This window comes from Bidens hawaiensis, unplaced genomic scaffold, assembly GCF_021521415.1.
Source record: "Bidens hawaiensis isolate Kalapana, Puna unplaced genomic scaffold, B.hawaiensis_p1.1 tig00002338_1, whole genome shotgun sequence".
NCBI classification, from domain to species: Eukaryota; Viridiplantae; Streptophyta; class Magnoliopsida; order Asterales; family Asteraceae; genus Bidens; species Bidens hawaiensis.
In genome coordinates, this window is record NW_027491126.1 from 149,128 (window position 1) to 164,350 (window position 15,223).

The 15,223-nt window shown below is 33.4% G+C and overlaps 1 protein-coding gene across 1 annotated transcript; it reads left to right on the top strand.

Annotated features, from left to right (window-relative positions):
* The first annotated feature begins 5,117 nt into the window (after nucleotides 1-5,117).
* Nucleotides 5,118-5,504, top strand: LOC143618655 (auxin-induced protein 15A-like). The gene has a single exon (XM_077090770.1). The coding sequence runs from the start codon at nucleotides 5,118-5,120 to the stop codon at nucleotides 5,502-5,504; it is 387 nt and encodes a 128-aa protein (XP_076946885.1).
* The last annotated feature ends 9,719 nt before the right edge of the window (nucleotides 5,505-15,223 follow it).

The window sequence follows — 15,223 nt, forward strand, 5'->3', positions numbered from 1 at the left end:
TATTTTTATTTTAGATAAATTGCCTCCTAAGTCTAAACAGTTATCCGGTAGTCAAAAACGTAAAAAGAGAAAAATAATTTCATATTGTTATTTTGTTGACGTTAATTACCTTTATTATTTGTTAACTTGTTTCAGTTGATACTTGAATACTTGATAGTTAATCGAGGGCTTTGCTTCTAAAAATGCTAGAAGAGCATCACGATTCCTTTACGTATTCTAGTCAGATCATTTTGTTGAAAAAAAAAACTTTTGTTTTGTTTTATTATTATCACATGTTTAAACTTTAAATCTTTATTTTAGGCCTTTTGGTTTTCATGTCTCAAACCTCGGTCATCTTTTGTATTCTCATAGACGGCCATGGTAATAGTACAAGTGATACTCTTCATATTTTTTTTTAATATTTTTTCTAATTTATCTGGTGGGCCACACGTTAGAGGTATACATTCATGACTTTAAATATAAACCATCAAATATGGCTATTGACCAACCCCCACACCAACATGATATAAAACAATGTCAACCCTCACCTCAACTAAAATACTACTTCTATAGCATATTGTGAGTACCACGGCCGCATAGTGCTTTCGGTACTTTCGGCAATTGGACACATGCCATTTGTCCTTTTATGACTGGATGTCTCAACTCTCAACCCTCTCAAACTTATTCAAATATTATCACAAATATTAATCACGTCAATTACAGTATATAATTATTCAATATTTATAGGAGATGATGTTAAAATGAAAAAGTAGTTAAAATACAATTTTATCAAGATTTTGTTGTGGAACAAAATCATTTTGTTAATAAAAAACCAAATTAACATAATATATTTATTATTATTATTATTATTATTTATTTGTTTATTTCAACACTGACAGAAGGGTGTGAAAGCTCTAGCTATTTTTAAACCACGACACGATCTCTCATCCAACTTACTTCAAGTTCACGCCTCAGTCATTGAATATTTGAATTAGTTATACTTATACTTTCGGATATTCCTTGGATATTTCCCATTTAAAATTAAATTCTCTTTTTATTATTTTTTTATTTTTAGAACGACAACTTTCTTGTATTTAGCCTACGCCACTCTTCAAATTTGGAGAGCCCCGATGCCTCACTCTAGCCATACTATGTTGTCTTAACCGAGCTCACGTTGGCTTTAGAGTTTGGCTTGGGCATTCCCTCGGAAAACTATACCGTCGGCTGCCACTTGACAATCGTTGTACCGCCACGAGAGCATAACTCTTGGCGTAACACACGGTGTGAAGAAAGCCCGAGTGAGCTCAAAATCCAAACCGACAACCTTGTACAAGGCCTAACTTAAATTCTTCATAACCAATATCCATTCAAATTGAAACAAGTGAGGATCAAACTTGGGTCTCCATTAGAGAACCCAAGTCCTCTTACCACTAGGCCAAGTGATAGGATAGTTTCTCTTTTAAATACGTATGTAGCTTTTCACCTTTAACTATTTGAATCATATTTAAGATGATATACAATCAATTTATAGTAGACAAATCACAAATGTGAGCACCATATAGACAATTTCACTTGGTGTTTTAAATATGACAAAGAAGAGAGTTTTTTAACCATCCTTATTTACACCTTCTTTTGACTAAAATAAGGAGTTTTTGATAAGTTACACTTTTCTAACTTATCAAAACTCCTTTTTTCTTCTTTAAAAACTCAAAAAAGTCATATTACCCAAACACCTTTTTAACTTACAAAGTGATAAGTTATAAGGAGGTAAAAATAAGAAATCCCAAACACCCCCGTAGTTCTTACTTAATTTTTGCATTGAACGAGTCTCATGTAGAATATATATGATTCCCTCTCCCTCAGACTTCTAAAACTTCTTCAACATAAGCTAACACTAGTCTTAATTGATCGTTTAGTTATTATCCATTCTTCCATGAAACCCGTAGAGTTAATTTACATTTTAACTGGCTAATTTCCGATTATCTTATGTTAATTGCATTTACGTGATTCCTCGACCTAATACATTGTAGTTTATTCATGCGAAGTAGTTAACAAAATAGAACGATATTTTCTAACGAAAAACATGTTTTTGTACACTAGCTTTGAATTGGATTTGGAATCTTGAGGTTGAAGAATAACGCTCCAGAGTTGTTGGTGGAATTAGAATCTTTCGCATACTTTTGTCTTTCAATCACGCACGTTATGGTTAGTTGGAGAAGGGGGCCTCTATTTTCGTAGATTTAATAATCATGCTTACACTAATTTGACTTTTTATTTTATCAATAAAAGATTAACAATTATTGGACTACTTTATACTAAGTTCTTAACGATTTTTTCTTAAAAAAATCGGTCCAGTGTTAATTGACACTTGAACTAATGTTTTAAAACAAAATGATATCTTCAACAATTTAATTATTAAGAAAAAAAAATATGAATACAAACATTTTAAAAAGTAAACATTAATTATTCAAATGAATTAAAAAAAAATCATTCAAATTCAATAAAGAGTTAATCGCACAAATTGCCATCTTTTTAGTTTTATTACATATTTGTCTCCCAAATTAAAAAAAATTGCAAATTCATTACAAACATTTGTGAGTGGATGACACGTTTAGACCCTAATGTTATTGCCCATAAGTTTTTTGGGGTTAAGTAACTTCACATGCGCGCATTTCAAGTGATTTGTAATTTCATATTTACTCTTATATTTCTCTCTTTGAAACACTAATAAGTAATAACCATCATATTGCGTTCTGTAGATTAAGTATTGCTTTTAAAATTACTATTGGCGTTGTGATGATGGATGCCATACGATATGATAGTGTGTTGAGGGAAGTCTAACGAACAACAATATGTAGGGAAAAGTGTGTATTATTTAATCATGGTTTGCAAATTTATGAGGGAAAAATGTTAATAGATTATATCGTTCAGATAGCTTATGAAAGCATGCATGCATATTTAAAATTCATGCTTTTATTTCTTACTTTACATACTAGTATGCACACCACCATAAAACATGTAAAAGATGGGATCTAGAACTTACATGTTCTGCGAACTTCTACTTTTAACAACAACCTTCACTACTTGAACCCTTGAATGATTGTACAAGGTTCGCATACGAAACACTCACTTAAACCATTCAAGAACTTCATGTTAGTTAATTGCGTTTCTTAAGTTATCACTAAACTAAGTAATCACCTAACATAAGCTATTAGCTAAATAGTTGTCGCTTAACTACGCTACGTGATAACTATATTATGCGATAATTACAATCCGCAATAAACACACCACACGATAATTACATTATATGAGATCACTACACTAGGGTGATAATTGCATTAAGAGATAACTACATTATATATACTCGACAACTATCACTAATCTGAGAACTGTATACATGATAACTTACATGTTCTATGCGAAAACCATAGTTTAAGACCTGATCTAATTCGAACTTGTTCAACCTCGTAAACAAATCAAGTTTGTTACTTTCTTGATCCTTGGCACTAGATTAACAATCTATGAAGGTCCCATGCATAGATCTAAATGAAACCTTAATATTAAGCTAAAAACTAACCTTGAAACTGAACCGAATATTTAAAAATCTAAAAAGATGAAGCTTAGAGCCGAATATGATGGTTTTCACCGGAGATTGTTGACCACACACACCCTTTGTCTTTCTAGGAACTTGGAGGAGAAGGAAGAATGTGGTGATTATCACTAGGGTTTATATTCCTTATAAAACCCTTACAATATTTTCATTATGCCAAATGCATTTCGATATAAATTTCAAGAACAAGATAAATAACAATTCCTTTACTATTTATTGAAATTGAAAGTTTTGGAATGTTAACTTTTAATACAAACTAACAATTTTAAGAAAAAAAGAAAAAAGAAAAATGTATTCAAACCGTCAAAACTTGAATAGTCAAACCATCAATGCCGGTTGATCGTAGGCCCAACCGACATTGCTGGTTTGGTTTGTTGATTTTTGAAACCAAGTTAACAACTATGCTCGTAATTTTACCAACTAAACTATACTGATAACACGCATATTCGTTAACACGTTCTGTTTATGTTTCAGCATAAAAGAAACCCTCCTTCAACTCAACTACTGGTTGGTTCAACTCTCTTAATCATTGTTCTCTATGACATATGAATCGTTATTCACGTTTGGTGTTGTTTACTTTTAAATTTGTAGTTTGTTCACTCCACCTTCGGCCATGTAGTTGGTGTATGGAGGTTTATTGTCATTGCATGTTTGTTTCGTTTTTGCTATAAATTTAATCGTTTATTTTTTGTTCTTTCAAGATGTTAACTATATATTTTGAAATTAGTATACATGCCACCCACCATTAATGACCTTTTTGTAACACCACCGTTAATAACCTTCTAGACACACACCAACGACACCATAGTCTTGCGTGTTTGTTGTGCTTTGGTATTTATCTTTTCTTTAATATATTATTAGTATCATTAAAACATATTCATATTGTACTTATACAGATAATAGACTCGTATAACCTCATAAACCTAGTCAAGATTGCTATTCGAAGCTTGGACTCGCTTATTAAATAAGCTTCAATTTTGGCTCCACCTTAGGCTGGGGCTATTTAAATTTTACCTGATTACAACTTTTAGCTGGCCGGCTCTGATTGTTTACGCCCTATATGATTATATGAATAACTGACGATATTGTTTAATGTTTTATAACCTCAAAGTTAATCCCAACCTTTTTAGAAAGTTAAAAACTTAGTTATAATTAATTTGTTCGGTTATGAGAAAATATTTCGGAACGCGAGTTGATACATAAAATAAAATATGAATATGATGTTGGATATATCTAATATAATATTTGAAAGACAGCTTCTAATACTTCCTTGTAAATTAAATGGAAAAAGTAACAAAAAGTTAAAATATTAAACCAAAGTAAATTGAAGAGATTCCGATGACACAAGAATACACAATTATACTTCATATATTAATAAGTCCTTTTTATAAAATTAATTAGTTGACCATCTTTTAAACATTCCTTTTCTCCCTCTTGCTCTATATATACTACATATATAGGCTATAGCATATTCCCCATTTTCATTATTTGAATCTCTTTTTCTCTCAAGACCAAGATGTTGGGAAAGATGGGTTCGGTCAAGAAACTAGCCAAGAAGGTTAAAGTTAAAGTTACAAGTGGCACCGAACCATCGCATCACGAACACTTGCTCAAGGATCAAGAAGAAGCATGTACAACCCCGACCGGGTTTCTTGCACTTTACATAGGAGAAGAGAGGCGTCGGTTTGTGGTTCCCACGGGCTATCTATCACACCCTTTGTTCAAGATGTTGTTGGACAAGGCCTCATATGAGTTTGGGTTCGAGCAGAAGCATGGCCTTGTGGTTCCATGCAGTGTCACCGCGTTCCAAGAGGTGTTAAGTGTTGTCGAATGCTGCAACGGAAAATTCGATATTAGTCATCTAGTTGATGAGTTTATTTCTACTTATTTGTTTATGTGTAAACAAGTGTGTTAAAAAGAGAGAAGTTGTGTTTTTGGCAACTCCCTTTTCAGGTTTTGAAGATTTCTCAACAAATATGATCTTTAATTGGTATAAAATTACTTCTCTTTATTAGTATATTTCTACTTATTTGTTTATTTTAATTTTAAGCGTGTTATATGTGACATTCGATACCTTAACCTTCTTTCACCACTCGAACTAGCGTAACTGGTGGTTCAAACGACGTGATCTTTCATGATCGAATACTTACATAGTTACATAACCTGTTTTGTGTTTGAATAGGTTGTTAACATTATTCTTAAATTTGCAAGATTGATAATGTTCTTGGCACCAACCCTACAAAACAAATTCTTCATTTTTTATTTTTTTTATCTTTTAAGTTTATTCTCCATCTTACTAGTAGGTTGGTTTGCCTACTCCTTTTTTCCTTTAATTATTGCTACATCCATTTTTCTACATTGATTGATTGTACAAGTGGGATTATCTTTAATGACCTCTTATAATCTATATTAAGATATGATTATTTGTTGACTCTTCCTATAGCCTTTCCCTTTTCTTTATCTTTCTTTGAAAAAGACGATACATGTTTTCCATTCATGTCGAACGGGTTAAAATTCTATCGAATCCCACTCTCAACCTAATGATATCGACTTGGAAATTTTGCTCGAAAATGACCAAACTAAATCTAAAACGCGGGATGATTAATTTACTTGCAAGATACGTTTGATGAGGTGTTGTACTATCAAGGATTTTGGTAGTTGTTTACTTGCAACTTACGAGATGGTATTGGGTCACAATCTCACTGGTTTTCACCAAAATAAACTTCTTTTTCTTACCAATATTTCATCATTTCCAAGCTAAATGGCACAAATTATTGAAATTTTTTTGAACTAAAATAAATTGGTCAAAATGTTTATAGCCTCGTCAACTATTGTAATTAATACACAAATTGGTCAAAATGTTCACCAAACTCGTTTGGGACGACATGCTTGTTCACCAAAATCGTCTGAGACAATCTGTTTGGGGCCAGCTGACATTAATTGATTGGAGGACAAACACATCTGGAAAGTAGGAAAAACGACAACATGTTTAAAGGGAACATTTCTAGAACTCTTGATTTGTGGAAACTAAATGAAATCTCTCTTTATAAATGGACATTTTATGAATTTCCCATCTTTCTACGCTTATATAGTCTCCAAATGTTTTAATATTTTATTTATTTATAAAAATAAAAAGAATATTTTGGCCCATGCAATTTGATAGTTACACCCATTTACACTTTGGAGTCAACGAGGTAAATTGGTCCAATACATGAACTAAACAAAACTTGGGCACGTTTTTCTTTTATTCTAGAGTGTTTGAATTTGAATATTATATTATCAAGATATCATATCATCATATCTACTCTCATGGAATAACAATAATAAGACGGATAAAAAATATGTATATAAAAGACCATTTTATAAATAAAATGATTGCTATTAAAAGCAATTTACTCGCAAGTGTTTAGTGGCGGATGCTTATAACTTATAAGCAGTCTGAGTTTTAATTGAACTGAAGTGATCGCAAAATTAGTGACCAAGTTATCACCGGAGTCAAAATGGTAAAAAAGAAAGCTAACTACTGCAATTAATTCGGTTGATTTTCTGACTGCTTCGTTTGGCCGCCACTTGAACAACATGCATCTAGGTCGCAACTCTCAGCGATCGCAAACTGGTCGCAACCAATAAATTCTCCGTCGGCTTAATGCAGTATTTTATATTCTAGAGGGTTAGAAATTGGACAATTAAGAAAAGTAAAAAAGAAATTAACGAGTCAATCCCTACATATAGTTTCATCCGAGATAAAGTAAGCAGTTTTGACCATGCCACTTTGGTCACTTACATTTTGTGTTAAACTTTGAGGTAATATTGGTCAAATATTTGAACAAATATATAATGGGAAGTGGGAACATTGATCAATTGAGGCTTAACAAAAAATAATAAACTAGACTATATTGTATTGTGGTAGGTGATATAATAATTTCATAAGACTGGATTAAACTATAACGTACCAATGAAAGTTAATATGAATATATAAACGAAAGTAAACAACATAAGGGCACGAAGAAACTTAAATGACTAATGCACACAAACGAACGGTCTTCAACATAAGTTAACGGACGAAAAACGTGTTTAGCTCGTTCGTTTAACTTGAAATACAAAAAGTTTTGTTCATGTTAATTCGTTTATTAAATAAACAAACTTCTCAGTGAACGGCTCACGGAACGTTTAGTTTGATTACAAGCATATCCCCATCCAACATAAAACTAGAATATTTTAAAACTAAAAGTTTAGTCGGAAATTTGTAGAAAACTTTCAATCATTTTCCGAGAAAACTAATTTGAAAAAAAATAGAAAAAATGTTTTCTTAGGAAAGTTTCTATTTTCCAACAAGTTTTTCTTTTTTGATGGATTTTTCCCCCAGAAAATTTTATTTTTCTGGTAACGGAATATTTATTAGCCCATTTAAATTATCAAAATTTAAAGACCTTTTTGTGGGCCAACTAATCCCTTCAACCCATTCTCTTTTCCTCACATAAAACGGGTCCTATAGACAGCCCATCTATTCCTAATTTCCAACGGAAATAAAAAAAATTGATCCATTTATAGTCCTCTACTAGTTGTATTAATGGATCGTCCAATAGGAAATGATAACAGAATGCATAGGTTGTTAGAAGAAGTTCTAACATGCATATACATATAGCATACCACTTTATTACCCTATTTCCTTTATGGGGAAGAAAGAAAATTAAGGAACCTGCAAATATTGGTAAAACTACAATTATTGTTAACCAAGGAAATTTGTTCGTGGTAAAAACAAGATACACTTGGACCAGAAAAACCTGTGCTCAAAAATAGATTATTTTTGAGCACAGGTTTTTGCGGTAAAAAAATGGATTCAAGTAGGGGTTTCTGTAACGTATTAATAAGCTATACCCATGCTGCAAGGCCAGAGGCCCATAACCAATGAAGTTACTTTCTGGACCCGATATAAATAGTTAGCTTACAAAAGGGTGTTGAGATCTGTATGTCGGATTTAAAGTTACGTTTTAAACACTTCTAGTACAAACTCTAGCTTTGTATGTTAAGGAAGTTTTTCATGTGTAGAACTTGTAAGACTCAAAACAATTATGATGAATAAATTTAAAATACAAAGAAGTTGGAGACATGAACATGAAGAATATTTACGGATGCTTGACGGTGTTTTTGATGGGACATAGATTGGTCTGGCACATGTATTTGCCATCGTTTCATAAGATTTAGTCGTATACTTAATGATTTAGATGTTATTCCTAGGAGCACGTTAAAAAGAAATTTGGGAACGGTGAGGAGACTAGGTTGTGGATGAAGACTTGGACTTCAGATTATACGGTCTCTAAGTAGGAACAGATGGGTGGGTTTGCTCGAGGAGACAAGTTAAGTGAGGAGCCGAACAAGAGCACCTCGATTCACCTCTAAGTGTTTTGTCGCATATGACTCTTAATAATAGATTCGCTTCATGGGAGTTGGTTTTTGATGGTAATGATCTTTTTTGGTTAGTCCAGTTCAAAAGCACAATGACTTAATGTTTCTTCCTGACGGTGTTTTACCTATTCGTTGGAATTTAAGTTAATATATTTGGCTGGCGGATATCTTTAAATCGTATTCCCACTCGAATAAATATGGTGGAGCGAGGAATTGACATGGCGTTGGTTCTTCGCCCTGTTTGTTTCAAATCGGAGGAGTTTTAACATTTGTTTGGTGTGTGTGAGATTGCTACTAGAGTGTAGACCACCATTACTACTTGGCTCGACTTACCGCTGGTTCTCCGTTTGTTTAGTAAACATTAAAAAGTCACTTGTTTGAATCCAAGGTTTCTTTAACTCCACGTCTACCTCCAACTCAACAGTCGACATAACACGGTTTTGAAGTGTGCGATAGCAACTATTGTGATCAAGTTGTAATCTTAACTCGTGAAACTATTAACAATGGATTTTGTAGTTGAAGCATATATGATCTGCCACTCTGTTGCCTACTCATCCATGATTATCCTCTTTCCGTCTCAAAATAGTTGCATGTGAGTTTAATATACGGAATAGTCATATGTAGCTGTACCATCATTAATTTGTCACGAAAAAGTAACACCCTAGTCATTTTCTTTTTCATATTTCTTGCTTTTTATCCATTCTAATAACTACCATTAAAGTCTTTATGGATAAACCTTGAGAAAAGCCTAGTCAAAGCATATACTATCCAAAGATCTCGATCTATCGCACACACACTCTCCCTTTCTCAATTCTTTTACACACATACGTCGCTGATACGTACGTACGTACATACATACATACATGAAAAGGATAAAATGAAAACTCACGTAAGTTGAAAAAAAGGTCATAATTTCTCTAGTTCCTTGTACATTTCTCATTTTAAGAGGTGATTATATTCGATCCTAACAATTGATACATATTACATAGTAAAACTACAACAATTTAAAAATACATTAAAAAATTAGCACGATGGTTTTAATTTGCATAACCAACAACGTATGTGTAATTGAAACCACAAATTTTAAAAAATATGAACCATCAATAACTCACAATAGATGTCGTGTGTGTGCATACTTAGCATATGAGCAACTTTAATAGATAAACATATAAACACTTGCTCATATATTGAGTGCTAAGCAGATATTATGGGGATGGCAAGAGAGGTGGTTAGATGGCTACATACTTACATAAACGGTGTGTCGGTGTATGTATATGTATCAGAGTTAAAGCAACATGTAGTCATGTAGTCCTTATATTATTATAACATTCAACAATCATGATCAAGAAACCTTAGCTGTTCCAGGTTAATTAAGAACGATTTTTTCTAAATCAGGGCAACTCATGAGTAGAATCTTGCAACAACGGAGCCATTGCCAACAGTACTCCTTGTGTTACTACGTACGATTCTTTTTGTAAAAGTACAGATTACCACTAGGGCCATTACCAAACAATATTATTTGTAATCTTAATCAAGGTAGGAAATTTTCAAAGAGTTGAATTAAATGTTGTGGAATTTTCCACAGAGATTCTATGATAAGGAAAACGAATACGTTACATAAAAATTCTAAACGAAAAAGACAGATGAAAGAGGCGAGAAGAGAGAAAAGTTCATTAATTCATGAATAATTATTTAACTGTTTGTTAATTATACACATGTCTTTTAATATAAAAAATTACAGGATTGAAGAAGATTGAAAAAAATGGTTGTCTCAGTATTTGCGTTTCAACAAAATGAATGGTTTCCGTCTACAGAAGGATCTATCGAAAATATGTACTCTATTAGAGAGAAGGTCAATCTTATTTTCAACAAGGGTGCTGTTAAATGTACCTTAATTCTTTTTATTTTTACTAAACGTATTCCCTATCTGAAGTTTTGCATTAATACGATTTAAACCTTTGTGTTTTTCCCTTACCATTTTGTTATCTTTTATTATCTTTATTATTTTAAAAAGTTTTTTTTATTTTGTAAACAGTTTTTCTTATCCATTTTTTAATGTTATAAAAAAATATGTTTTTTTAATGATAAAAAAGAAATTGTTTATGTAAAAAACATCGAAGGATTTTTTTTTCTTTTTCTAATGTGATACACTACATCATTTCGAACCTAACAAAAAAATTGCTTATTAAACAACATCTATTTGATCAACAAATTGGTCCGTTTCTAATGTGACAATAATCTTATACGCCTGAATCTAACAAAATATATTCAAAGGATTTTTTTTTGTCGGACGGGAGACATATAATAAAATAAAAATATACAAATTATTTTATCGTTTTTATAAAAAGATTATATCATTATTTCTTTAAATATATTTTATAGTGATAATAAATATTATTATTATGATAAAGAATAATAAACACAAAAAAAGAGAAAATAAAAAAAAGCTTTACAAAAATAGTCAATATTACTATTATGATAAGCTTTACAAAAACATATTAGATGATAGTAATATGCTAAATAAAATTGTTAAAAGAATTGAAAGTCTAGAGGAGGGTGTATGACAAGTACACGAGGGGGTACGTTTAGCCCAACCCTTTCAACAACTTCAAGACAAATTTTACTTAAGGATCACCGAGATGACCATGATTAACAGAGTGTTGGCAACTTTTATAGCATTGTCCTTAGAGGCTTTTCAACAAATTACCAACGAATATTTACCGACAACACTATTACCGACTGTTTCTTTGAAAGTTTACATACAAATGTTCCCTCGATAATCCATCGGTAACAATCATTTACATAAAAAAATGTTAGATATATTGAATTTCCCACTCGATTATACAACTCCATACGCTCTAAACGTTTATTTCATACGCGATTATTTTGTTATCTCACGCTCAATTATACCACATTACCACTCCATACGCTCTTATTTCGTAGTCGATTATCATGGCCTCCCAAAGTGCTGCTTCATCCGTCAACATGGGTGCCTCGAACACGGGAGAAACGGTCGTTCGGGTCATCCCCACGAAACGAAACCAAGATGTTTGGCAACATTTCGACCTATGCGAAATGTCTAACGGTAGCCAAAAAGCTCGATGTAAACATTGTTTGAAGTTTTATGGCAAAGATGCAAACTCCACTTTAAAAGCGCATGTACAAAGGCCCTTTTGCAAGGCATTGAAGGACGAATCGGGAAGTAGTTCGCAGCCGGAGATGACGAATCAAGGAGCGGTGTTTACGTACGACCTTGAAGCGGTACGTCAAAAGTTTTCAAACTTTGTGATTCAACAAACACTTCCTTTCAACCACTTCGACAACCCTCAATTCACGGAGATGATGCAAAAGTATGTTCAACCACGCTACCAACACGTAAGTCGTTCGACCCTTAGAAGAGATTGTCTTAAAGCATGGAAAAACGCTAAATCCGAACTAATTTCATACTTTTCAAACTTACAAACTGGTGTAAACTTAACAACGGATGTGTGGTCGGTACCTCATGGTTCGCCCGACTCATACATTTGTGTGACGGCTCATTGGGTTGACCCCGAGTCGTGGCAAATGATGAAACGAACCGTTGCGTTTCAATTGTTTGATTACCCGCACACGGGTAGAAATATTTTTAAACTCTTGGATAAAGTCATTCGACAATACAAGATTGAACATAAAATCTTTTCAATTTCGTTTGATAACGCGTCCAACAATACGGCCGCGGTTGGCCATTTAAAATTAAAGTATAAACCTATTTGTGATGGAGCGTTTTTTCATAGCCGATGCATTGCACATATTATCAACTTGGCCGTGCAAGATGGGTTAAACGTGATCGAAACGCAAAGAAACAATTTAAAAGAATGTTACGAGATGTTTTTAGCAACAATAAAACATTTTCAAGATACAAAAAATTTTGTGTAGAAGCTAATTGTCAATGGTTGGGGCCAAATTGGGATTGTCCAACAAGATGGAACTTGACTTGTGATATGTTTGAGAAAGCCATCCAACAAAAAGAATCATTAATTGCGTTTCATCAAATTTTGTCAAGTTGGGGTAAATGTGCACCGTACGATCCTAGAAACTGGTTATTGATTGAGATCGTTACGGAGGTCCTTCAAATTTTTAAATCTTGCACAACTAGTTTATCCGGGGTTTACTATCCAACTAGCCCCATTGCTTTACCAAAAATTGCTGTCATGTGCACAAAGTTGAGTGAACTTCATTGTAGGGGTGCACCTTATTTTGATATGGGTGTAAAAATGAAAGAAAAATTTAGAAAATATTTTCAAGAACTACCCGCTGTTTTGACATGTGCTGCTGCGTTAAACCCTTGCATCAATGTTGGTGGTGTTGAAGCTTTAATAGAAAAAATTTGTGATGAGCTAGAGTTAAACGACGATCAAAACCCCTATTATAGCCAAACTTTAAAGAATACTTTCAACACCACCTTGTCAAACATGTATGATGTTTACCTTACAAAATACGGGTCGTCTTCCCAAATTCGTGACTCGTTAAGAGCTGTTGCCCAATCCCAATCCCAAACCGACCTTGAAATGGGGATGTACTACATGATTTGGGAAGGCGCCGGTAAACGTCAAAAGGTAAACACCCCAAGCAGTGAACTTGGAAGGTATGGTGGTACCAACTTTGTGAAACACATGACTCCGGATGAATTTAGAAGTCTTGATTTGCTGGCTTGGTGGAGAGGTAAGGAGGATGACTTTCCGATCCTCGCCGCCATGGCCAAAGATTTACTAACGGTCCAAGCTTCCACGGTAGCTTCGGAGTCTGCTTTTTCTGTTTCTGGCAGGGTTATATCGATTAGGAGGACTCGACTCACTCCACCAGCTATAGAGATGTCGATTTGCTACAAGGATTACTTGGACTCTTTAGATAGGGCACAACATCAACGCTCACTCGAGGGGGAAATGGAGTATAAGGCGGGCTTGTATGAAGACGAGGTCAATCAAGGACACACTCAACCAATGACCGATGAAGAAGCCGCGTACGGCGATTACCTAAGGAATAGCTCGGGATCGGGTAGCGAAGAAAATTAGTTAAAGAAACAGCAAACATGGAGGCAAATAATGAGTAAGAAACAGCAAGTTGTTCATGTAATCGTGTCTAAGCATTCTTTAATGTTTGTATTTTTGAGTTACGAATATGCGATAACGATTTAATGTTTGTATTTTTAATGTAAAAACTATAAATGAAAGTTATGTGTTTTTAATCTTCCAAGCAAAGAACCCTAACAACGAAAGCAAAGAATGGCTTCGGTCAGTCCGGTTTGCCTTGTAGTTACCGGTTTGCCTTGTAGTTACCGGTTTGTTTATACTGTGAAAAAATAATGGTTATTTAAAAAAAAATAATAATAATAAAAAAAAATAAAAAAAACCGGTTAACCGAAAAACCGGTTAATAAAAAAAACCGGTTTATTAACCGGTTCTAACCGGTTTATAAACCGGTCCTAACCGGTTAGACCGGTTAGGGTTTTGACATACAAAAACCGGTTATTAACCGGTCCGGTTATTAACCGAACCGGTTTTTTTCCGGGCCAAAAAAAACCGGTCCGGTTAATAACCGAACCGGTTTTTTTAAAAAAACCGATTTGTGCACCTCTAATCAAGACATCCAACCCAATCGACATCAGAGTAGGCATGCAAGTCAAAAGTAGTGGATCGTCGATTGGCCAAACCATGAGAGACGGTACTTATATAATAAGGCAACGGGAAATACTATTGATTGCACAACAAATTAAGGAAGTCAAAATCAGTTTAATACTCGAAAGATCATGAAATCGATTAAGCTTCACCCTTTTCACTTTCATAGTTTATAAACTTTACACACTAATTTCATATTTTGTGTCAAACATATCACCTTACATATCGATTTAAACAAGTCTTACTGTACCCAAGTAATTATATACATGTATATGTTTGTATCCATAAGAAAAGAATAGGACAAAATTTCCCTTGGATGCAGAAATATATATATATATATATATATATATATATATATATATATATATATATATATATATATATATAAAGGCTTGGTAAGTTTAACATTATCCTCGATCACGTTGATGGAGACTTTCTTCTATACATACGTTTTGGATTTCCAACTTTTCTCATCTCATTTTGTTTCTCTTTTCACACCCTTACACATTCTGGTTAACACCCTTTTCCTTTCTTGCATGTTCTAGACTAATTAAAGTCCAAGCCAACAATTGTT